The sequence below is a fragment of the Triturus cristatus genome, chromosome 1_2 (genome assembly GCF_964204655.1).
Source record: "Triturus cristatus chromosome 1_2, aTriCri1.1, whole genome shotgun sequence".
In the NCBI taxonomy this organism is placed as follows: domain Eukaryota; kingdom Metazoa; phylum Chordata; class Amphibia; order Caudata; family Salamandridae; genus Triturus; species Triturus cristatus.
This window is the reverse complement of record NC_140580.1, coordinates 1,160,740,620-1,160,766,556: the sequence shown is the minus strand read 5'-3', so window position 1 is coordinate 1,160,766,556 and position 25,937 is coordinate 1,160,740,620. Positions and strand designations below refer to the sequence as shown.

General features: G+C 43.9%; 1 protein-coding gene across 1 annotated transcript in view; it reads left to right on the top strand.

The window, feature by feature from the left end:
- The first annotated feature begins 3,816 nt into the window (after positions 1–3,816).
- The window catches only part of FUBP3 (far upstream element binding protein 3), a 280,750-nt gene continuing 258,629 nt past the window's right edge, over positions 3,817–25,937 (top strand). Inside the window, exon 1 of the mRNA XM_085613968.1 lies at positions 3,817–4,084. Coding sequence (XP_085470094.1) covers positions 4,004–4,084 — 81 coding nt within the window. The 5' untranslated portion in view covers positions 3,817–4,003. The remainder of the gene's footprint in view (positions 4,085–25,937) is intronic.

Below are 25,937 nucleotides of genomic sequence, written 5' to 3'. Positions count from 1 at the left end.
TTCTGCACAAGGCACCCACTCCGTAGATCTTGGGTGTACATTATTCTTGGGGTCATACAAAAGGTTTATGTTGGTCAGAATCTCCAATCCTACTTGTGTCTTCCTTTTGCGTTTGGTTGCTGGGCACAATTTTTCCTGCGACTTCGCCGACTCTGAAGTGTCATTGGAGGAAGGGGTGACTCCTGAGCCCGCTGGGGTGGAACTGGAGGGAAGTACCCTGAATACCTGAACCATAGGAGCTCCCATAACCATGATATTTAAGAACTGCAGATGCCACCTGCGACAGCACATCCACAGACGAATTCAAGGAGGGCACCTAACAGGCAAAGCCCTACTCCACCAACTGCACCTCTTTGACGGAGGGATTCCCTAATGGACCTCCCAACACCCCTCTGCCATAATTCCTTACAGGTTGGGTAAAATGCTGTAAGGCCTTAATCAACGCCCCATTCACGGAATCTTGCACATGTGAATCAAGGACTTCTACCAGCTGCTCTTCCACACGGTGCTCATAAGGCACCTCTTCATATTCTGCATATTCCATGTAATCATCTATCTCCTCGGCAAAGTACGCCATCGTTCTACTGGAGGGGTGGAAGAGATTCAGGGGGAGAGTGTGCCCCGGGGTGAATTAGGATGTTACCTTCAGAAGCCTAAAGCCTCCAGTCAGCAAGTCTGGGAAATTATTATTACATATTATCTCAGCCCAGATCACGCAATCCTACATTCCACTGTTTTTCAAGTGGAGGGAGCCAGCCTAAACTCTCCTAGGGGGTGAGCTCTTTGTCGTTTTTGCACCCCGCCGGGCGTTCTAGGGCCCTGTTGAATCTCCACACGAGGAGCCGATCGGACTGTAATTAGCTCCAATCGGCTGCTTGTGCATGTGCGTAGTGTGCAAAGATAGAAAGGGGTTTCCCCTTAGAATCTGTGAAGCATGTCTGTCCTGCTTCCGCTCCACAACAATTACGGGTGGTAGAGGATCCATACCTAGCGTAGAGCCCGTCAACAAATTACAAAGACTGCATGCTCGCAGCACAGCGGTTATCACATATCTTTATCACATTTAAAATAAGAAAGGTTGTACTTAACTAGCTGGTGCATCAGCAAAGAGGAAGGACTTCCGTTTCATGGAGTTATATACTGAATTGGGGAACGGTGATTGGTGGACAGTGGGAGGGTGATGCCTTCCGGGTTATCTAGTTTAAAGTTTAATTGGCTTCTGTAAATGCTTCAGTAAAGAAAGAGAAGCATAATCAGAAGCCTCTGTTTCCTGACATAGAACCCTCACCCTGCGCCCATAATAGAATGGAAACTTTCAGTCACGAGTGGTAGGAAATTTGTAAGTCTTGCCTGAGCCAGCGCATGCGCTGTCTGGCGAGACATTTAGTGAGTGTGCTTTAAAAAGCTGACCACAGATTTTTGTGTGGCCTAGAGCGTGCGGTTACGCGCACAGTTACAAGCACAGGCACCATCTGGCTTTCCTGTCTCGTCATGGCTCATTAAGTGCATCGCTCGCGGGCACCCTTACAGCCCATGAACGTGATCACTTTCACTTTCACGGCTGCGTCACTTTTACGGCCGCGCAGCCAATACTTGATATTCATTTACTTTCATTTTTCACCCCATCATTTCCTGATATTATTTCCAGCCAGCCTTCTTTAAAGCTTAGTTCACCATATCGCACACTAAAACGCTTAGAAGGGGCAATGCGGAAAGGTTTGGCATTGTTTCAGTAAATACATATTAGCCATGGTTTAATAAAGAACTCTAATACTTCACTGGTATTTGCCCCCCTAGATTGCCACATTCTTCTGATCCCCCGTTGCTCACAGCATCGGAATACCAAGCGTCGTCCTTCAGTTGCTTCCAGGCCGGTGCCTAATTTCTAAATGAATAAGTGTCGGTGCTCAGTGGCGCACGGCAGGGGCTGTTGCTTGTGGGTACCAGACAGCCCCTGCCCCGTTCCTATATCTCACTCTTGCAGGTTCTGAGTTTCTCTTCTTGTGACGGGTTTTCCATTGTTCTTTCCGCCCTGTTTGTTATTCCCTCTCTTGCTTTCCGGGAAATGTCGATGAGGGGAAAAAAGTGCCAGTCCCGAAAAATAGTCCCTACTGGCTCAAATGAAGCACCACTAGACCCGAGGAAAAGTTCTCTTGTCAACATTAAATGAGTGACGGGCATATAAAAAAAAAGCCTTTGTGTAGCCCCTCGTCCTCAGATCTATTGCCCAATCACTCGTATATGAGAGGAGCCCCGGTCTTCTAAATACTAGGGCTGTTAAAATAGTTATACCATTTTCCATCGTTTTTACAGCTTTGTTTTATAATAGTCCAAAAGGCTGTTAATTGATATGTACCCACATAGTGATTGTTTTACCTTCTCCCCGTAAAACATTTCCACTATGTGTCTTTCTCGCTTCCTCGTCTCAGTACTATTGCAAGGTAAGAGAAGCCCGCTTCCAGTCATGCGTGCACGTGATGGAGGAAGAATGTTTGCATGTCTATTGTAGTAGAGGGTCTCTGGCGATGGATTTGGGGCCCTTGGAAACTTTACACAACCCACTCAGGCTGTTTTTTTGTCACACGTTCCCTTTTGGCCCCCTGTTGCTTCGAGTTGGTTATTAAAGGCAGTCCCCTTTAAACAAACAATGACTTCATCTGGGAGCCGTACAGTAAACTCAGACACATTACTCTGCAGTCAAGTCTGCACTGGCGGTGGCCCTAATGGAAGCGGTCGGGTGCTGATTGACAGGGCATGGCAGGAGGAGATGGACTTGGCTCCTAATAGACAGCTTGTTTCCTTACTGCCTCTTCACCGGCTCCCTAAGACGGCTGGCCCATTGTCCTGGGGAGATACAAGGGGTGATTGTACAGGCTCCAGTTTACTTTATCGGCCACTCACACAACTTTAAAGGATTAGTACACCCTGTGATGGAAGCCTTAGGAATTTCATTGCAGTTTGTAATGTTTCAAATATTAAGTGTATTTTGTCAGTCATCCAGTAGTAGTCTGGAATTCAAGCCAAATGAGCTAAGATCTCAGCACATTCCATAGGGCGACCCTTCATAAAGTAAATCGATTTAAGCAGTGAGTACGCATGTGTTCGGTCGAAGACAAGGAATTAAGATATTAAAATTGAGTTCAGAAAAATTTGCCATTGGTTTACCAAAAGGGTGAGTGGCATAGATGTTTTTTGGTGGGCATAGCCAATAGGTCTCGCCTATGGGACCTTATAAGTGTTTAGCCATGCAACAGTTGATGTTGTTGCACCAAGGATATTGTGCTGCATAACTAAATACTTATAAGGTCCCAAAGGCAAGACCTATTGGCTACGCCAATGCTTGTTTGGTATTGCAGGTCATTAACTTCAGTAGCAGCCGTCCAAAGCATGCATTTCAAAACACTAATTACAAAACAAAAATTACAAAATTACAAAACAAAAATTGGTAAGGCCCTTCATACATGAATTCCCAAAACTCTGTAGGATTCCCCCATAAATCTGTAGGGAGTAGGGTCATTACCACCCACCACCCCCCCCCCCCACCCACATTAATCTGCAGACAGTAGTGTTGTCATAGAAGTGGCTGCCTACGCCAAAATCAGCAAGGTGGCCACTGGCCAAGCACTGTAGCGTGGCTCATGGTTTCCCCCAATCAGGCCAGCACAGCAGTCCTATCAGCTGGAGACTGCGCATGCGCCACACCGCGCGACGGCCAGGCTTCTCACGCACCAGCATGGCAGCCCTTCTATTACTACGGCACACGTTCGGCCTCGTTCTTACAGCACGTGACGTCATGACGCAAACTCCTACCACTTACATCCCATTGACCTTTACGTTCAGGGACGCAGTGGCGTTGCTCTATACCGGAAGTGAGAGCTCTAACTCTCGCGCGTGTCGTTTCCGTTTCCGGGTAGCGGGCCCCCCGAGCGCTGTGAGAGGCCGGAACGGAACGGCGGCCAAGGCCCGAGGAGGCCTGCTGGGGGGGGTCTGGGGGGGCACCGCAATGGCTGAATTGGTGCAAAGCGCCAACCCCGGGGGGATGAAATCAGACGGCTTCGCAGACGTATTACAACGGGCCCGGCAGGTGAGGGGAGGGCATGGGGTCCGGTGTTCCTGGGGCGGCCCCTGCGGGCGGGGCTGCGGAGGTGGCCCTCCATGATAGCGGTACAGGTGGTCCTAGGCCCGGAGGGCAAGGCCATGTGATTCTGGGTCCCCACACTCCTGGGCAGTGTTGGGAGGGGCTTGGGAGCTCGGAATAAGTTTGAGAGTCTGCCACATGTGAGGTTATGGGGAGTGCCAACCATGCCCGAAGGCGGGGAGGTATCGGCCTACTTTTTACTGTAAGTTTAGAAGCGAATGCCCCAGTGCTACAACTTTAGCCCCACTCCCCCCCCCCCCCTTTAGAGAGTGTAACGTTATTTGGTGCTCGCCCCCCAACTTTGCCGTTTTACTGGGAGGTGCTGCCCCCCCCCGTGCTGCAGCTTAAAGGGATGGAGATGACCTCGCAGCAACTTGTGATGTTGCCATTACTTGATCTGGGTGGAAATAATATTCTTTCCTGTCTTGGTTTGACTACGTTACTTTCTCGAGGATGGGTCTCTAAACTTGAACACGTCCATAGATACACTAGGGAGGTCATATAGTGATCAGATGTTGACTCATTTGGTTAGCTTGCTTTTTGGAAATTTACACTGAGCACCCGTGCTTATGAATGTATGGTTGTGCCTTTTATCTCCAAGGAGGACTTAGAGGAGGTGCTCCTTATACACTTGGTTGAATACTAGGTGGTTGTTTTCCCTCTCCGCTCTTTCTGTAAGGTGCCGTGTTTCGTGGAGTTGTTTTTATAGGGCAGTTTATTTGAGTGGTATAATTACTTTATGGTATTCTTCTAATACGCCGGTTTTAGTGGGTTGCTGTCTCTTTATAGAGCTGTTGGGTGCCTCGACCCTCCTTAACGTTCTTTGAGGCGTTCGGTATGTGGTGTTATGTAATTTTGGGTTTGTCACCCAAGCCACCAGTCAATGGCGCAGCCACTGTGCCATGATCTATATTGTAAACCTTCAGAAAGTATGTGAATGCCATCTGCTTCAGACTTATGCGTCTTTGTAAGGTTTGAGGGCTTTTGAGTAACAGTCGTGCTAGTTTGTAGTCTATTTTGTTTATCTTTTTTTATTATCGCGGAGCACCCTTACTTTGGGCTCAGTCCTTTTTACCCCTGTAATTCTTCCTGTTTTTATCCTTTCAAAAGAGTTAAGGTGCATGCTTGTTCCACCCACATGGTTTGTACTTTTATGATCTTGGTAAACATGGAGCAGAAACCTCGCCTATTGAACACTGAGCAGCCTGGTTAGGTTCTTGTTTTAACCCAGCAGTTCCTTTTGACTTGTGCTGACCCACACTAGGAGCTTGGGTACCCTCTAAGTAGCTTTTACAATTTGTATCTAAAGTATACACAAAATGCAGAAACGTATACATAAACATAAATATTTTATTTATTACAAAAACAAAATGCCAAAATCAAAATTCTAATTTATTGTAAGTTTGGAGCTTTTCAAAATTCAGTTTTATTTCTAAAAGATAACGCAATATGCCACACTCTAGCACATCACTTGTCATTTATGCTCCTAATACATACTCCTTTTTTGCCACGTACCAACTCTTCAATTCAGGCCACCACTTATCTATTGTAGATTCTGTTTGTTGTGCCCACGCGGCTTCCATTAATCAAAAAAGTATAACTTTTTAGAATTCAATATTACATTTTTGTTTTTTGGTGTGTATATACTTTATTAATATGCTAATATTTAACTTGTCCAACTGTTGTGAACCCACCTGAGGTGGTGCCGTGGACCCTAGGTTAAAAACCTCTGTATTGTATTATCTAAGTACCGGTGGTCCTCTAGCCATGCCGGGCATTTGCTATTGGACTTTGTCACATTTCAGGCACATGTTAACATCTATTGAAGGGTCAATGACCTCAGTGGTGGAGAGGTTATGGGATGCAGAAAGTGCAGGAACACAAATGCAGAGCTACATACATGACCTCCGTCATGCATGTTAATGGGAAATTTCAGACACAGAGTGCCCACATGCCTACATTTCTACTGGAACAATGCTGTTTACATAAGTACTCTGATAACACTGTTGGCCTCATTCCCTGTGCATGCCCCGTAAAGAGTGTACCTATCAACCAATTGAGTCTTCAGTGAGAACGAAGTCTGGTATTGGTGGCATTTTAATTGAGTTGGTATCGTGAATATGAACTCTTTGGAGGAAGAATGTTTTGCAGGGCGAGTGACCCCCTCCCCACTCTTGAAATGTGTGGTAAGCATTCATTATTATACTAAGAGGATAAACAAGGGTTAGAGGTATGCAAGGGGAAATTGGCTGGCTATGGGCCATTTCACCTTTATTCTTTGCTTGGGATTAATCTTGCTTAATCAGTTGGGTGCACTTTTTCACAATTATGATAGAATGTGTTCTTTTCCAGTTGGTTACTGTTGTGAAATTAACTATATGAACAGCAGCGGTTACTGTCTTTTGCTAACTGTTGAATTGCAAGAGTTTCCTACTGTTAAGTGACTTGACACTGTTACTTCTCACATCCATCCCAGACCATTGGGAATTATTTTTGTTTACCCATCCAGTTACTCATGGGAGCTAGTTTAATGCACTTACCTGTCGCTCTGTACAGAATGTACTACTCTATTCCTGAGATACGCCCACGGTCATGCAACTTTAGAACCGTGCTTGAAACCTCATGGTGAGTTAAACTACTACTAAGTTGGACGCCCCCTACATTGTATGTTTACCCTTCCATGCCCCAAAATCCTCAGCAAAGTTCTAGAAAGAAATATCCACACTATTTTATAAACGTCCTTGTTTAATAGAATTTTGTATTGCTCTGTATTACAGCTATTTAACATGGGCACTTGCCCAGATATCTACTGGTGGTTTGGTTGTTTTCAACAGAAACTTTGGCTTTCCTCGCATATTTTTTGCAGCAGTCTTTGGCTTTAGGCTGTAAACTTCTTTAAAACATGCCTCTGCAAGGCTCATAGCGCCTTTACCTTGTTTTACATAGAGTACTGCTTGCGCCCCAATCTTAAATAGCTTGAAACTGCACGCTATATAACTTTCGACATGAACAACCACGCTTGTCTCTAGGGCTTACACAATTTCCCAAATATGGATCAACACATATACACACTTAGCCCAATGCTGTAACTTACTATAGGTCCTTTACTAATAACTTTCTCATTTTGAATGATGGATGAATTTATGTAGTAAAATGACTAGCAGTATCATGGATAATGTCATTTGAGATGTTTTTGGCAATGTCATTTAACATCTCATGAGTGATGTAGCATATGATGGCGCACTAATTATAGTAGGTTCATTAAATTAGCGCAGGCACATTTCAGTGGTTTTTCAGTTTTCAGGAGTTCCTATCTCATTGCAACACCGAACTATAATGTACCTTTTATAGGCTCTGTTGGGTGAAATAATATAGGTCAATCAAACAAACTGTACTTGTAAAGCCCTGCTTATCACCCGTTAGGGTATCCAGACTCTGGGCCGTGGATCTTAGTCGAAGAGCCAGGTCTTGAGTCCCTTCCTAAAGTTTGCCAATGAGGGTGCTGATCGAAGGTGGAGGGCAAGGGCATTCCAGGTTTTGGCGGCGAGGTGGGAGAAGGATCATGCACTGTCTGGGTGAATGGAGCAGAGGTTTCTGGATGGTTGGTGGTAGTTAGGGTGGTGGTTCATGTATGCTGGTCCTTGGTCATAGAGGGCTTTGTAGGTGTGGGTCAGGAGCTTAAAGTGGCATCTCTTCAGGATGGGGGCAAGTGGAGGTCTCTCAGGCGCCTGGAGTTGTGGGTTATTTTCGGTGGAGCGTGTGGAAGCAGGCTGAAGAGACGGCGTTGACCTGTCGTGTCATGGAGAGTTTGCTGTCGAGAGTGATGCATAGGTTGCAAGCGTGATCTTTTGGAGTGGGGTAGGTCTGATTTCTGGTGGCTACCAGGAGTCGTTCCCGGGGGATGTGTGGCTGCCAAAAGTCAGCATTTCGGTCTTGTCTGTGTTGAGCTTCAGGCAGTTGTCTTTCATCCAGGCTGAGACGTTATTCATGCAGGGTGTTAAAGTTGGATTTCGTCGTAGTGGGATCTGCTGAGTGAGAGGACAAGCTCTGTGTTGGCGTAGGAAATGTTGTCATGAGTTCTGATGATATCTGCTAGCAGCGTCATGCAGATGTTGAGGAGGGTGAGACTGATGTATTAGCTTTGCAGAACGCCGCAGATAGTATGCTTTGGCAGTGAGGTGAAGGGAGGGAGCCGAATCCTCTGTGTGCGGTAAGTAAGTATTCTGTCCATCTAAGAGCATCACCCTTGATGCCGATCTGGTGCAGACAGTTGATGAGTATGTGGTGGGAGACTGAATGAATGAATCTTTATTGTTCAACTAATTAAAATTGTTACAATATTCTATCAATGAAACAAAAACTTGTTTAAAATCTCGCACAATTAGTTAAAGTCATTTAAAAAGATTTAAAATAATAAAAATGACTATTAGGATTATTGTCCTATCTAGCAGTAAGGTGTTGGACTTAAGGAAACGTTGTATCATAGTCTCTCATGCTTGATGACCGACTGAGTACTGTTATAATTCAGTTTTCCAGTTTCATTTTGGCTCGGATTGCGTCTGTGAATTTCCCTAGTCGGGCTGCAATTTGAGGTGTTTTAATAGAGAAGCACAGGTCGGAAACTTCCCTGCAACTTTGTAGGCCAAAGTGGTGGGAGAATGTTGAAGGTGGCGAAAGGTAGAGTAGGATTAAGGCAGGTGATTCCACTCTGTCTAGTAGGGTATGGATGTCATCTGTCATGGTGATCGGGGCCGTCTCGGTGCTGTGGTTGGCTCTGAATCCTGAATGGGAGGGGTCTAGAAGGTTGTTTCTTTCCGGGTTTTCGGTGAGTTGGCGATTGATTGCCTTCTCCAGGACTTTGACGGGTAACTGAAGCAGCAAGATGTGGCTGTAGTTCTGTAGGTCGTTGTGCTCTGCGTAGGCTTTCTTGAGGACGGGGTCGGAACTGTTTCCAGGCGCCGGGGCAGGTGGATGTAGGGGTTGCGGATGGCGGTGAACTAGTGACTGATCTCGTCTCTTCTGAGGTTGAAAAGTCGTTGAGGGGCACAGGCCATTGGGTACTCCTCAGTGGGTGGTGTGATGAGTTGTTCCCAAGTGGTGAACGGGTGGTTGTCTTTGCAGGTGTGGGGGTGCTGATGAAGTCAGAGGCATGAAAGTTTCTGTATATGGTGGCTGTCTTGTGGAAGCGGTCTGCGAGACACAGCAGAGTTTTCTGTGGCTGAAGGTAAACTCGGACGATGGCGAAGTGTTCCTTTGTCTGGTTGGCGCTGGCCTCCATGCGGTGTGTCAGGGCTGTTTTCTGTGGTTTTTAGTAGGTGGTGGTACTTGTTGAGGGCCGACCGTAAAATTGCTCGGGGTCCACGCATTCTGGCTGGTTTGGTGGGGGGACTACTTGGTCAGTGGCACGGGTGATCCAGGCTTTTAAATTCTCTGCTGTCTTGCTCCAGTTGATGGAGGCATCAGGTTGGGAGAGGCTGAGGGTGTCGGTTCATTGGTGCTGAGTGACAGCTACAGAAAGGGACAATGTGACGGTTGTGGGTGGTATCTGGCAGTGGTAAAGTGTATGAGAGAATGATCAGACCAAGTGAGTTCCGTGGTGTGGTTGTATCTGATTCCGTTGCTGGATGTGAAGATGGGTCCTGTGTGTGTCCATCTCTCTGCATGGTGTCTGAGACCAGCTGCGTGAGGCCGATGTTGTCCATGTGTTCCAGGTCGGTGGAGTTGGTGTCTGTGGGGTTGTCCAGGTGAAAGTTGAGGTCTTCTGTGTTGTTTGGATTCAATGGCGAGCGGGGTGCTGAATTCTGTGATGGTGGCACTGAGGCCAGTACATTGTCATTGGCATGGAGCTGGAAATTCAGGTGCTTGTGTTTTTTGTCTTTGGTGGTCGTACAGATTGCTTCCATGTGTATAATGGCGATGCCACCTTTGTGTCTGTTGATGCTGTCAGTGTTTCATCTTGCAGGGATGTGGAATTCCTATAGTCCGACGCCCAGGACATATTGTTAGGGGTCAAGGGCAACAAGTTGTTATGTGTATTTTGTCCTTGGGACAAGTAGGCCCAACACCCTGCAGGCACAAACCCTTTGGCTGCCAGTTTTCAGTACCACATTATGGATCAGGGAAGGGCACTGTCTGCAGGTAACGTAATATTTTTGACCATGTGTTAATGCTGTTCAAACTTGTATTTATGGTTCATTAATCGAAAGCCTTTATTAATTTGGTGAGAACTTTAAGTAAATGTTGTAAGCTCTGACTGCACTACTGACAGTGGTTCCAGTATAAAAATGTGTACACATTTTTAAAGTTTAGCAATGAGGCTATGTATAATGCTCCCAGAATGCTCTCTGATTTGATGCAAATATTTGCAGAAGCTTGAAAGCAAGATTGGTGATTCTTTGCATTCAAAATAAAATGTTCATAATAAAATGAAAGCAGGAAAAATAAAACATTTAGCTAAACTACTGTAAAATTTCAGGTACCATTTCTTTGCAGCATCATTTAGTAACGTGTTGATGCATGCTAGTATTTCCCAAAAATATTAATAATCAATGTAACCAGTTTCAATAAGATTATTGGAAACAAAAATAAACAAGCATTGGCAAAGCCAGTCAGTCTGAAATTGGGGTCAGCTTTTTAGTTTTGTCAATGTGACTTGTTTTGGCATGTTTTTTGTAAAACCTTATTGGCGTGGGAGCTGCCGGGCCCTCACCATTATAACAAACATTGGCAAAGGCAAAAATTGGTTTTGGTTTCAAAAAGCACACACTGCGACAGTAGTTACTGGCACTGAACAAAACTACTTTGTGTGCGATATGCTCCTTGTGAGCCAGCAGAATGTTGTCACTCACAATGAAGCCAGCTGATACAGAGAGAGAAAGACAGGATTTTAACAAATGCAAAAGGTCATGGTCAACGACATACCAAATTAGGGGCCCAATTATTAAAGAAAGTCTCAAAAGTGCACCCATTGTATATTTCCTTGCATTAGGTGCAGCTATATGGCTATCATGAATTCACAAGTATTTAAAGAAGTAGGACAAATAGTACTCATAGAAAATATTTGTGAACAGCATTTTAGCATGAGCAAATATGAATGTGTAGATTTGCTCATGCAAAAATCTGAGTGTTTGCAAGTTCACTTCCCCCCCCCCCCCCCCCCCCCCCCCCCCCCCCCCCCCAACTACTTTTTCCCCCAACTCTGGAAGAAAGTTTACATCTGCCATTGTCAGAAGTAAATTTCCAATATTTCTGAGCATGGGAAAAGATTAGAGAAGAGTTGTTGAAAACCCTTAAGTTAGTAGGTTTGCACAGACTCAAAAGGGCACTCTAAACCTGGAACTATTGCTTACCACTACCTTCAGCCCCAGTATGTAGATGTGTGGAAACATGGCAACATAAGGGGATTGCAGGTATTCAAACACTACTATGGTATGAGACATGGCATAATAAGAGGCAATATAAGGGAATTGCAGGTATTCAAACACTACTATGGTATGAGCCATGGCATAATAAGAGGCAATATCAGAGCTCTTGTGTTATGAGATTGCTGCCATAATTTGTTGCCGCACTACTTGGCGCCAAAGGGACAAGTGGAATTTGTTACAGGACAAGTAGTTTTATGAAGCAACATGCCCCCATGGACAAGTAGATATTTTAATAAATTCCACACCCTTGATCTTGTATCCGTTGGAAGTTGTGGTGGCGATGTCCAAGGTGCACGCGGGGGTGAGCCAGGTCTCTGTGATGAAGGTCACGATGAGGGTGGAGATAGTGTCCCAGTCTTCGGTGGCATGTTTGCTCAGCAATCGTGCATTGATCAGGGGGACTCTGAGTTGATTGGGGAAGGGGGTCGCGGCCTGCTGGAACAGCAGTGTGTGGGATCCTGTGAGGTCAGTCCTAGGGAGGCGCAGAAACAGCAATGGAGACGGGTGAAAGGTTATGCTATGGAGTCGGGGATGTGAGGTAGCAGTTGTTGCGTCTAGGGTGCAGAGATCAGAGGTGGAGTACCTGTGGTGGTCCAGCGGGCCAGGGTTCCTGGCACTGGCCACAGTGTAGGCGTGGACAGACACATGGGCCAATTTATAAGCTTGTTGAAATTCTGGAGAAATGGTCTTTTCATAAGGACGCATGGATCTTTATAAGTTTCTGAATCCACCCCAGTTGAGTTTCGCTTTAAAAAAAAAATAAATAAAGGGGGTTTGGTCACTACCATAAAACGCTCCCTTTAAAAAAAAAAGTAAACATTTTTCTTCGTTCTTCCATTCTTTAAAAGATTCTACCTGAAGTGGTTAACTATCTATGGGCACCTTACAATGGAGATCACTTCAGCCTTTGCCGCAAAAGTCACTCTCTTAATCCTGGCCTTTTTATGTCGAGCCTGGGCAGCGCATGCGCTGCTCTGTGGCATTCTGTACTGGAGTATGGAATAGAAGCTCCGCCCATATTTTCATTGCCCTTCGTAAATGCTTAATTCTGGTTCATTAATATGCTTGTTGGTCCCTCCTTAGTACCACCATGTCTTCATTTGTAACCTACCATGAGAACTGGCCCTTTTACTTCGGTTGTTACACAATACGTCTTTTTAGGGCTCGCGCCCTGCGTTGCACTGCACAGCAGTGCTCGCGCAGGCGAGAGTCCTTTTGTCCGGGGTTCTGAAATGGACCCTGGAATTCTACACACACACACACGTGTGTGTGTTTTTACTTTTGTGGCCTGCTATTGGCCTTTGCCTGCGTGTTTGTTTTTAAAATAGCACACAATAGGCCGAAGGCGGGCGCATTGCTCCGCCTATGGCCTATTGGTGTCTATTACGCGCATTCGTGCCATATGGTTTCAATTATCGTGCCCAGACACGTGCGCGATAATTGAAACCATATGGCTAGCGCTCGCGCGCACCACTCGCGGGTTTGTTTTCAAAAGCAATCGCTTTCAGTTTCGCGATGGCTTTTTTTTTTTTTATTTATTTATTTTTTATTTTTTGTGCCCGGCTGTAGCTCTCCATTGATGGGGCTGCGGGCATACCATGGGAAGAATCCCCCAGGAATCTTCCCTATCCCTCTTCCATCACTGGAAGAATCTAAAGACTTTCTTATTTGAACAACTCCTGCCATTTGCAGCCAATGTTGGAAGGGTTGCTCAGTGAGATAAACACCTGCTGCTGTGTTGATCTGCAGCTCTTAAGCTCAAATCAGCTTTCCATACTTTAAACAAGCATTTTTTTTGTTTATTTGCAGCGTGCTTGTTTTTATTTGACGTGGTTTTATCTTGTCATCTCGAGTTTGTTTACTCTTCCCCCGCAGGCCGGTCGGATTTCAGCAAAGATAAGTAATCTTGCAGCACCCTCACGTGCTCTTTTATTTGGTACTACAATCAAAGCTATGGTCCCCTGATGACGCCTATATTACCCTATTCCCAGGCTCAGATTCAGTTAAAAATTGGGGTACAGGGAGACCTCGAATTTGTTTACTTTCCATCGCCGGCCGGTAAGTGTAGGTGTGAGTGACAGCTCTCTAGGAGAGGGGCCTCTTCTCTGACGTGTCCTTGTGCACACTACAGAGCGTAACTGTCAATAGTGCAGAACTATAATAGTGCCAAACGCCCTGTACGCCCAGAGTATGGCTGCTTTCTCCACCAAACCCATATTACTTGCTTACATTAAAGCCCATGGTACTCTTCCCACATCACTGCAACAGTCACAGTGACACTTTCCATGCACCAATCAGAGCTGCCAAGTTTCAAGATTGCTTCTGTGTGACATTTCATTGGCTTCAGCTTGTGTTTGAGTGGCATCTCGTTGACAAATGTTGAACACTCTGAGTGAAACTTTAACACGAGTAAAAACAACCCACACAGTCTATGGAAACAGATGAGTTCCACAGGTTGATTAAACCCTGGCTCTTTTAATCATGGATTTCAGGAGCAGCCATTAGCGTGACCCTGTGTACTTCTACCGTGACGTAGCGCTGGGAAACCCTTGGTTGGGTAGCAGCACTCTATACATAATAATAATAATAATAATATTAATAACTATTTCAAATCCCTCCCTTTTGAGCAATGTGAGGCGATAGGAAAGGCCTTAATACCGATGCAATGCTCCGGAAATGGGAGGCCACTAACAGTGCCCCTTTTCCAGCGTGATTTTGTACAGTAAACAATTATGGCCATAACCAGGATATAAACAAACAAGCATTTGCAATGCAATAGGTCTCGCATTTACGCGAGTTTAAGCTGTTGGCATTGTAAATGACAATGCCTTTTATTTATGTTTTGAAAACCAAAACATAAATAAAGGGAATTGTGATTTACAATGACAATAGCTCAAACTGCATAAATGGGAGACCTATTGCATTGCAAATGCTTGTTTAGTCTACAAGCACTATTTTCTTTGATTTTCTCCTAATACAGGTATGACAGGCTTTCCTGCAACATTCAGCACGCTATGCGTTCTTTCACTCTCCGAACATTGCAGGACGATGGCGGCTGCTTCTTTAAATAGGTCTCGCATTTGCGAGTGTTTGAGCTATTGCCATTGTAAATATTGATCCCTTGATCTGTATGAGTCACAATCACAGCCCCCCTCACTTGGCGGGAAATTTGCAGCAGTGGATATTCAGCAGTTGAGTTGTTCCTTTACCATAGCTAGGTTGTCAGGCGAAAAACTATTAAGATTCCGAAGCAGCTATGTAAATCATCTGATCAACTGTAGTTATGTATCAAATGTGTTTGCTCTAGTGAAAATAAAATGAGTGCCCTATCCCACCAGGGGCCCCAAGTCCATTCCAATAGTTTGTTTTAAAATTGGTAGGAGAAAATTAGTCCAAACTATGTGTAGACCAGTAGCATCACCGTTAATGCTAATGAATGTGATACTCCTGCACTACCTCAGTAGTAGCTCCTGGGTGGAACGCAGTACTTCCGTACTTATGTGTAGCCTTTTTACTGTACTATGACTTTCATTGAGGTCATAGGGAGGCATGGTCTCTTTACCAATGCTATCATTGGAGGACTTGTGCTTTTGTAGAAACCTGCCTGTTGAGGGGGCCTTACCAAGTTTTTTTATGTAATGGGGGTAGTACTAGCTGAGTCTCTTTCAAGCAGTTTAAAGACTCTTGAATAATGTGGCATAAGAGGTTTGTTTGTTTTGCCTATGCTACAGCTTTGGATTTTCTAAGCATCATTATGATAGGTGAAAGTAGTACGGGTTTTCGTTTTAGTGCTTACTTCATTATTCTTTGAAAGATAACAAGCTGTGTTCTTGTCTGACCTCGCTACCCATAGGTTCACATTCCATAACTATCTTTTAACTAGGTCTGCGACATATATATATATATATATATATATATATATATATATATATATATATATATATATATATATATATATATATATATATATATATATATATATATATATATATATAACATTTGAAGATGCACACATACATCACCCAAAATGTCTGCAGTCTGTGCTTAACTTAACTGTGCCATCTTCCCCAGCAGGGATGGGACCTGCATCCTATCTCTGCTAGTGGCTCCCAAGTAAGGCAAATTAGGCAGCTTGCCTGGTTTGAACGTTTCTGCCTAAATTGGAGCCTGCTTGTCTAAAATCCCCATGCATAACTCTTTTTAACACCTCATAATACAGTCTTTCCACACTTGTAAAGCACAGTTTGAGACTATCACCCATTTGCAACCAATAATTCTTAGGAAAGACAATCTTGGTCCATAGGAAGGTCCTTGAAGCCCACAGCAAGGCCTGTATTCTTCTGGAGTGTTAGTTCAATGTCTCTGAAACATGTCTAATTGTGGATTGAGTAAAATGTTATACAAGTATTTATGCTCTTTGGTTATCTTTAAACATTTAACACATCGTCACCCTAGAATAGGAATAATGTACTGTGGTAGCACAACAAAAAGGCACAAACATTAAAAGTATACAAGTGAAATTTAAAGGATGGCTGATGTGTAAATAAGCATGCAATCCTGAGGTGAAGTCTTTAGTAAGATTGAGCAGTGACCTAACAAAGTAGTTCTGTGGTACTTTTCAATTATCTAAACTAGTTAGTCCCATAATTTATTGAGTTCACAGTAATTTAGTGAATCGGAATCTCACTTGAAGGTTAAGCTTGTCTCCAATCTTGCACCTAATTCACACTCCGCATGGCAGCTAGTCTTGCTCCGTTCATACTTGAGACCATAACGTTGCCTAACAGAAAACGATTTCATAGACAAGTGTTAAACGGGAGTTATGAAGATTTACTTACCAGAGAAAGTTATGTTTATAAATGACCATAGAGTTGCCATTTTATTAACTTCAGGCTATGTGTTGCATTACCAGTCCAAAATACGTATCAATAAAAGCAATTTGTGTCTTTAAGAAAATAATTAGTCGTGTAAACCGTGGATGTCATGAGTGACTCATAATGTCTGGGGCAGTGCATTGGAGGAATTACATTTTGTGTAGTTTTTAGATTTATTGATTGTAACAAACCTTAAACTGAAGGTTTTTGCCTTGTTTCTGTGTGGGTGCGGTTTGCTGGGGAATTATACACGTTTCTCAGTCCTGTGATTAATTTGACACAACCAATGCTTTCCATTACCTCTTTAGAAAAGTTGTACAACCTAATTAGTGATCAATTGTACTAGACCCTGTCTCAGGTTGGCACTGTTGGTTTTAACGTTACTAGCCCAACCTAGCAGTTCCTGGTCTAAATTAATTTACAATCTGCCTGTTCCTCTTATTTCAACTGAAAAAAACTCTTTGAAAGCTACCATCGAATCAGTTGACAACTGTCTACACACCCTATCTCAAGGACTATAGAGTCCTGTAACCAAAGTAAAGAGCCGTTAGTCACATATTCAACAATGACATCAAGGGTTGCAAATTTGTGGGAGATGGGGATTTATAAGTACCAGATTGCCTAAAAAAACGAATCCTCACCTGTTTGAGCGGCTTGGAGGTGAAAATGGCTATGCAGTTAGGGCTAGCTAGATTGGCCCTCTCTGTGGGCTGTTGGTAATAATATTTTTTTGATGACTGTTAAACTAGCTGTGTATGAAGTAGTTCACTGACCCTGTTTCATCTCTCTGGCTGTGGTTCATAAAATCTACAGAAGCAGATGCTGAACATTTCTCCAGGGATTCTCGGGTGAAAGTTTGCTGGGGAGGGGGGCATTTTTTTTTTGTTTGTTCTTGTTACATGGAATGTGGAATTTTAAAGTCACCGTGATTAGTATTCATTCATCAGGTATTGGTCTTGGGAAGCTATTGATAAACATCAATCCGTACTTGTAGATTGTGGCGTATCACCCAGGAGGGTATTCAGGCGCTGGATTGTTGAGCTTAGTAGAAAAGCCAGGTCTTAATTCTGCTCCTGAAGGATGCCAGTGGGGGTGATGTTCGGAGGTGGAGAGGAAGGGCGTTCCAGGACCTGGCAGCGAGTTGGGAGAAGAATCTGCCCTCTGCTGTGACTATGCACTGTCTGTGCGAGCAGGGTGGCCGGGCGAAGGTTTCTGGAAGGTTGGTGAAAGTTCAGGTGGTGTTTGACGTGATGCGGTCACAAACACAATTATAACAAGCGGTCAGATGACGTTTTCTTTCTTTTGTGGTGATTAATTGGTGATCAATTGCCCAGCCAACACGTGTTTCGACTGGGTGTTAACCCACGACTTCTTCAGGGCTATTGGACAAATTGTCAGAAAGAGTCAAGTTCTCTATGCCGGTTATAATTCCGTCCCGGCTGGTATAATATAGGTAGAAAGGACAAGGCACATTAAGAGGTCAGTATCAGACCAGAAGCACTAATGTATCCTGTGTATGGGGCATCGGCGAGTACGCATCGGATTGTGAGGAAGTATCAGATACCAGAAGGTCTGACCGCTTGTTATAATTGTGTTTACTGACCGTAATCTACACTGTTAATACTCTCATGTGTGCACGGGTCATTTTGTTTAAAGTTCAGGCGGTGGTTTGTGTATGCTGGTCGTGGAGGGCTTTGTAGACATGTCAGTAGTTTAAATTGGCATCTTTTCTGGGCAGGGAGCTTAGTGGAGGTTCCTCAGGTGCTGGGTGATGAGGGTCCGTTTGGGTAGATTGAGGATCACACTAGCCGCTGAATTCTGTATCCTCTGGAGCCTTCTTGTGAGTTTAATGGTACTTTCTGCATACAGTGCTTTGCCGTAGTCCAGACTGCTAGCGATTTGGGCTTGTGTGACTTTGTTTTTTCTCGTGCCTTTGGGAAGCCATTTAAAGATTCTTCGGAGTGTGGAAGCATGCAGAGGACACTGTTGATCTGTCGTTTCATGGAGAGTTTGCTGTCCATGATGATGCAGAGTTTATGTTGTGGTCTTTTGGCATGGGGGTGGGTATGAGTTCAGCGGCCACCAGGTGGCCTTCCAGAGGGTGGCATGGTTGCCAAACATCAGCACTTTAGTCTCGTCAGTGTTGAGCTTCAGACATTTGTCCTTTATCCAGGCTGTGATGTTCTGCATGCAGTTGTGGAAGTTGGTCTTTGTGTTTGGGGTGTGCTGAGAACAAGGAGATGAGCTGGAAGTTGTCGACGTAGCATATGTTGATGATGTGGGTTTTGACTATGTTGGATAGAGGTTTTGTGTAAGTGTTAAAGAAGGTGGGGCTGAGCCTTGAGGAACACTACAGATGGTGCTCGTGGAATTCTCCGCGCGTGCCCCTTGATTCTGATCTGTTGCAGTCTCTGGGGGGGGTGTGGGGGGGGTGTAAACTACATCAAAGGCTGCAGAGAGGTCAAGAAGGATCACAGTGACTGATTATCCTCTGACTCGTAGGGTGCCAGTGTCGTCTGTCGCAGCTATAAGGTGGCCCCACTGCTGTGGTTGGCTCAAACTGGATTGGTGAGTCATCAGGCAGGTTGTTTCTCTCCAGATGTTCGGCGAGCTGACGGTTGATGGCCTTCTCCAGTACATTGGTTGGAGGCAGTAGTTTTGGAGTTTACTGGGGTCTTCAGAGGATTTCTTGAGGAGAGTTCTGACCTCTGTGTGTTTCCATGTGTCAGGAAAGGTGGTGGTGGCGATCGATGCGTTGAGGATGGTGGTGAGTTGGTGGCTCATTTCGTTGCTTTCTAGTTTGAAGAGGCAGTTGGCGGCAGGGGTCAGTGGGTGTTCTTGAGTGGATGGAGTCTATGATGGCTGTGCTGTCCGGTGTGGTCAGCTGTGCCCATGCAGTGGGATGTTAGTCAGGGTAGGCTTCTGTTGGAGTGAGGTCGTCTGTGGGTTGGGGCTCCAAGTTCCTGTAGAGGGTTGATATCCTGTTGTGAACGTGATTTGCTAGAGCGTCGCAGAGCTCCTATGAGGAAAGGATCGTATTCTCATGGCTGTTAGGCATGAGAACTCGTCATTATTATTATTATTATTATTTTTTTTTGTCGTTGGTATTTGTTGAAGGTGGCTCAATCTGTATCATCTCGCCATCTTTTCTCCAGTTGTTTACAGCTGCTTTTCATTGTGCTGTGTTCCGGTGTGTACCACCTGCCTTGTTTGGTGGATCTGCTGATTTTGGCCGGTCGGTGGCTTTGGTCATCCGTTGTTGAAGTTCTTGACTGCCTGTTTCAGGTTGGATGCGATGCCGGGCAGGTTGGTGTTGAGGGCGTCCGCCCATTGGTCTGTGTCACTTTGCTCCAGCTGCGGAAGGAGGTGCCGAGATGGTTGGGGGTAGTGCGAGATGATCCTGTGGTTTTGAAGTGGTTAGTCCAAGTGAGTCCATGGTATGGCTGTATTTGACTCTGCTGTTGGGTGTGAAGATAGTCCAGTGTGTGTCATGCTGTGTGGGGGTCTGTACAAGACAAGGCGGTACTAAAGAGGGATTAACAAGCCTATTAAGAAATCAGAAGCCAGCATTTGCGAAGGACAATGACGAGCCAATGACAAATGTGGGCGGGGCTTCAAGTCCATACTCCAATACAGTATGCTTCACAGAGCAGCTCATACGCTGCCCAGGCTCGACCAAAAAAATATATACACAGGACAAGGAACATGAATAGCTGGTGCTCCAGGTGCCAGTGAGGGGTTTGATCCATCCTAAAATCAAATTCTGAACGATACCCAAGAAAGGAATAGATCCAAATTGCTTAGGTCTGGCTTGACAATGCAATAGTCAAAAATTCTCTAAAATACATATAGAATGGAGTTTGACTCCATCCAGAGGTGTATTTTCTCTCACCTCATGTTACTGACTATGTATCATTCCATCCCCTATTGCATGCTAGTTGTGCAATGCATGAGGGAATCATTTACATTTCAAAAGTACACTGAATCGCTCATTTATTTTACTTATGAAAGTATTCTGTACAGAATGCAATACGCAGCCTTCCTTAGTTTTTTCTGTGCAGCAGGATTGTTAATGAATTTAATCATCGCTCAAAATGCAAGGCAGAGTTACAGGCTGTGCCAATGCTTGATTGTTAGGGCATGTTGTCCTATCCTCATACGTGGCTCTATCTCCTCCTATTGTTAGGATTTGTCAGCGACGAGGTGCAGGTGATCACAACTTCTACTGGCGAGTCCAGAGTAAGGTCCTTAATATGCTGTGGAAATCCAACATGACCACATCACCACTATCCTCGAGTACTTCGGTTTCAACTAGAGTGCGGTTTGGTTTCACTATCTGCGCACTGCATCAAATGTTCTATGTTTATGAAAACCCTTCCTACTAAAAGGGACATGGTAACGTCAGTGTCAAATATGAAGAGGTGATGAATTATTCAACGGAGCACAAATTGAACATGTCGACATAATTTAGTCAAAGCATGAAATAATCTTCGTTCACAGCCCTGCCTCCTGTCAGATGAACTGAGTTTTTTAAAAAAAGTAGACCGCCTTTTCAAAAGTACACATGGAAGCAAAGGTAACATGACAATGTGCACTAACTTTATGTGCCAAAATATACTCCTGAAACTAATTTGAAGATGAAGCAATATTTTATTAGGTTAATCTCGAAGATTAACTTTAGAATTGTTTACAAGGTAATATTCATTCTAAATAATGCTTCCAACACAACAAAAAAGGATAATGTTATCACCCATGCGTTCATTAATCATTTCAGCCGTACACAAATCCATGCTCTCACTTATCCATCACTCTCAACAATTCATGCACACACTTCCTCTTCATACATCAGTTCAATTATTCACTCACTCCTTCATCCATTCACCGAAATCGTCACAATACATATTTATCCATGCACCAAATCGGTCACCCGTTCAAAAAACTAACCTTTCATCCATCCATGCATTCACCCATTTATTCATAAACTCACTCATCCATCAATTCATTCACTAATCCTTTGACTTATTCTCAGAATCAAACTCTCACCATCACACTATGACATACAAAATAGCCAAATAATGTTTTCATTAAAAAAAATAGGCTGATTAAGGAAGTTAGCAAGAGAACAATGGCGCAAGGAAGCTGAAATAAGAAGGGGCCATGTGCATCAGCTGGAAAGCTGCCAGCGAGGTAGGAGGCTCCTCCGAGCAGCACGTACATAAATATTCACTAAACAACAAGGTTGATAACCCCACCACCATGCTGTACACCTCTCTAAGCAGGCGGCATGAAAAATAATGATGTAAAAGTTTTGAGTAACCAATAAGGAATTGCTAAATGCGCAAGGAGAAAATGTCTTTTTATTTTAACAAACTGCCCGTGGTTTAAGAAGGTACTGAGGACGGACTACAAATCCTATGATGCCCAGAGTCTGTTTCCATGCAGGCACCATTCCTTACCCCAGTTTCAAACTCCATACCCTTCGTAAGTGCACACTCGGAGCCTTTCCTCACCGTATCCCTCTCGACCAGTATGCAAACATATGAATATTCATATCCGTATGTGTAAGAGCGGAAACACAAGATTACAAAGCGCAGAGGGTGAACTGGACTCCAGCCCAGGCATCAACAGCCTAATCCAGTCTCGGAGACTCGGACCCGAACCTCGCCTCCGTTTTTTAAGAAAAAAAGTACTGGTGGCAGCGTAATGTGTCCCATATTAAACTCTGGTAGGAGAGCTTATCGTGCTATCCTATTACATAGATGAGCCGGGTACACTCACATCTGCGGCTGCTTGTGAGCCTGCAGTCAAGCAGGAAATATATGCAGAAATATATGCAGAAATATATGCATAGCTTGGCTGCTACTACAGTTTATAGGACAAAACCGAAGCACACCTTTGCTGCGCGGCCGCCATTGTTTCAGATTATTGGTGTGCCGCCCAAAGGAATTGCAATGTCCGGCAGCATATGTTGGAGATTCAGAGTGCTGCGCTCTTAAACAAATGAATAATGGCAAAATAGAAGGGCGACCTGTGCGTCTGCCATTGTTTAGCATTAATGGTGTGCCGCCCAGAAGAAAAGCAATGCCCGGCAGCCTATGTTTCACATTAGGAGGGTTGCGCCTTTCAAAACAAGCATCGATCTCTTGTCTTTATGGGGCCATGTGTTTCTAATTAGAAACGCATGGCCCCATAAAGAAAAGAAAGTGCTTTGCGACAGCGGCAAAGCAGTTGACCCAGTCCAGATCGTAGGTGAAAGGGCGTCCACAAAAACCCTAATTTCCAATGGCAGGTCACCGTTTAGCATAAATGGTGAAGCCAGCCAATGAAAATGAGGGGCGGGTTTCAAGTCCCCTTCTCAAATCTACTCTCCTAACAAATCTCTCGCCCAGCGAGCACCGCTTTGTGCTGCAACGCCAGGCGAGACCTAAAAATTTTAGTATTGGTTTTGAGCCATCATTCCTGACTGCTCCCCCATCTCTGATTTCTGCCATTGTGTTTGGCATGTCTTAACTTTCGAAATATCTGCTTGCAAATACTGTTTTGTGTTTGAATGGAACCTCTAATGCCAGACGTTTTCAGCTGGGGTACTGAGATGGGCATTTTTGCTTCAAATGCATAGTTTTATTCTATCAGATGCGCAGACTCTGGTTTCTCACTAACTTGGATTTTACTGGAGATGTATATAGTCTTTTTATTGCTAAGCTGCTGCACTTCTTTCTCATGTGCTAGGTTTCCACATCAATGTTTTGACTTAAATTGTGCCTGCTCATTATCTGCCCATAAAGTATGGGGCTTCTCACTATTGGTCTACTTTTCTGGATTGGCAATTCCCGAAGTAATGACCTGCCTCATGTTGTGTAGCATGGGACGTGTAAATGTCGCTGATCTTTTGTCGTCTTGGTTGCTTAAGAGTGACCTTAAGGCAATCTCAAATTGCTGAGAGAAAATAGACAATGGATTTAGAGTGAAGCGAAGCTCTTTAGTCATGTTGGATGCTTTTGTATTGTTTATGCAAGTCTAAATCCCCTGTAAATTCTGCTATTCAGAAGTTTATCCATTTCAGAAGCAGAACTAACACTGTTTTGTTTGCGGTTGGAGCATGCTTTTTTTTAAGGAACTGTTGTGCCCACAAATCCCTGGCATTTGTGTATGGTACAGATATTTGCAGTTCACCAAAGTAGTTTACAGCAACACTTTTTGGAATTGCTCTGCTTGACGTTAAAGGAAGGTTTTTTTCAACTTGTATTACAGCATTAATTTTGTATCATTGTGTCTGTAGTGGCACTGTGTAGCCTCTCTCCAGGTTACACAGAGCCCAAATGTAGCACACCCCGTGTATGCCTACCTACCTCAAAATCCCATACATTCATGGGAAGGGTTATGCATGTATGTATTTTAGACTTTCTAAACTTATTTTAAAGAATGCATTAACCTGTGTAGCAAATATCCACTCTGCATCCGTTTTCTCTTACAGCTGTTACTAAAGTGACTGACATTTTGGCAGTGATCCTAATTCATTTAGTGGTTGGAGGAAGCTGTCTTTTTGTGTGGTAGGGCTAATGTAAGGGCGCACTATGCAAAAAGTACAGACGACCCTTATTGGTTTACAGGGCTTAAATTAATCATCCCAAGTACTCTATTTGTGATAGTGTGGTCGTGCAGCTTAGGCTTATCAGAGGGTAGCATTAAGCATTTGTTATACACAGTCAGTAAATGAGACGCACTAGAGCAGGAAATCCGAGACCAATTTAGAAAAGTAACATATACACACACTCTCGAAACCGCCCGGTATCCTCGCTCTCCCCAGTGCCGGTGTGCAGTTTGCGTCGACGGTACAGCAGAAAATACACCAATTTACCACGTTCCTCGTAGAGAAAACACGCTGCGCACTCCAGCTCAATCAAAAGAAATTCATTTTATTTGCATTTCCCAAGGCAAATATTAACACACCCGTTCCGGCGCCCTGGCCTTTGTCAGTGTCAATTTGTTTACATCATTGTAGACCTTTAAATAACAGGCTACCTCATTCGTTCATAAATAATTTGATCAACATAAACAAGGGACTTCGCAATATGTCGCACGGACTGATGTGTCTAAAGCAGCCATCTTAGCCTAGTTCAAATATAATGATTTGCTTTAAAAAAGACCCATTGCAATGTCATATTTACAGTGCCAATTTCATTTTAACATCATACAATCATAGTAAAAACGAAAACCGATTAAAGTTACTCAAATTTCCAAAACATCACTTTTTAAAGAACTTAATCAATTAATCAGTGTCACCATTATGTTCAAGCCTATTGTGTTATCCTAATAAGCTGCATGGCCATTTGCACCATCCCATTTAATGGCGCAAAAACTTGTTGATTCCTCAAATTGCGCCCTCCAATGGGCTATCAATGATCAATACTGTTTTGTGAACCAACAACCTTTACTTGTCCCTAAACATTCTGTGCAAAATCTATTTGATTAAGCCTCCAATGTATGTACATAACATAACAATTAGAGCATAACAAATCTGAAAAGTCATCTTATAAAAAAGGTTTGAAAAAAGGAGGGTTTGAAAAAGAAGGGGAGGTTTGTGAAAAACTTATAAATATGTAATTGATTTCTAGGGGGTTCAGAAAGGCTTCCTGAGATATCTAAGATGCCAAATGAAGCATAGTAATAAAACTTGGAAGTTTAACCATTAAAGTACCACAATTCCTCCTCCATGTTCAGCCCCCCAGGAATGAGTGTTTGAAGTTCAATAATCATTCTTGCTTCAAGCTACCGTAGTTGTTTAACCCTGTCCCTCCACCCCCACCCACCCCCCCCCCCCTGTCCATCAAAGGCACATGATCCAAGCAGAAATAACTCCATCTATCACCTCGTGATTCATGCATTTCCGCAAAATGCCTTGCCACTGGATAAGTTGTATCGCGATTGGTGATTACCCGTGTGTGCTTCAATACCTGTTTCTTAGCAGGATGGATAGTGCTTCCTATGTACCGGAGGCCACACGGGCACACCAAGCAATAAACAACAAAACTGGTATTACAATTCATCAATTTACCAATAGTGCGCTTCCCGATTCTGCCTGGAATGTAATACTCTTTTACTTTACTGCTGTTCTTGCATGCTTTGCAGGCAGCACAGGGATAAAAACCAGCCAAAGAATTCTTAGTACCACTCTCGGAAAAAGGTCTACAATGATGTAAACAAATTGACTCTGACGAAGGCCAGGGTGCCGGAACGCGTGTGTTAATATTTGCCTTGGGAAATGCAAATAAAATGAATTTCTTTTAATTGAGCTGGAGTGCGCAGCGTGTTTTCTCTACGAGGAACGTGGTAAATTGGAATGAATATGCATATATATAGAGATATAGAGATATAGAGATATAGAGATAGATATTTACAAGTTTACACGCAAACTAAAACTTCGCAAATTTTTCGAACTGAACAAAAATAAAACGAGCACCACGCAGAGTGAAACTATTTCCTCTAGTCCTCCAGTAGGAA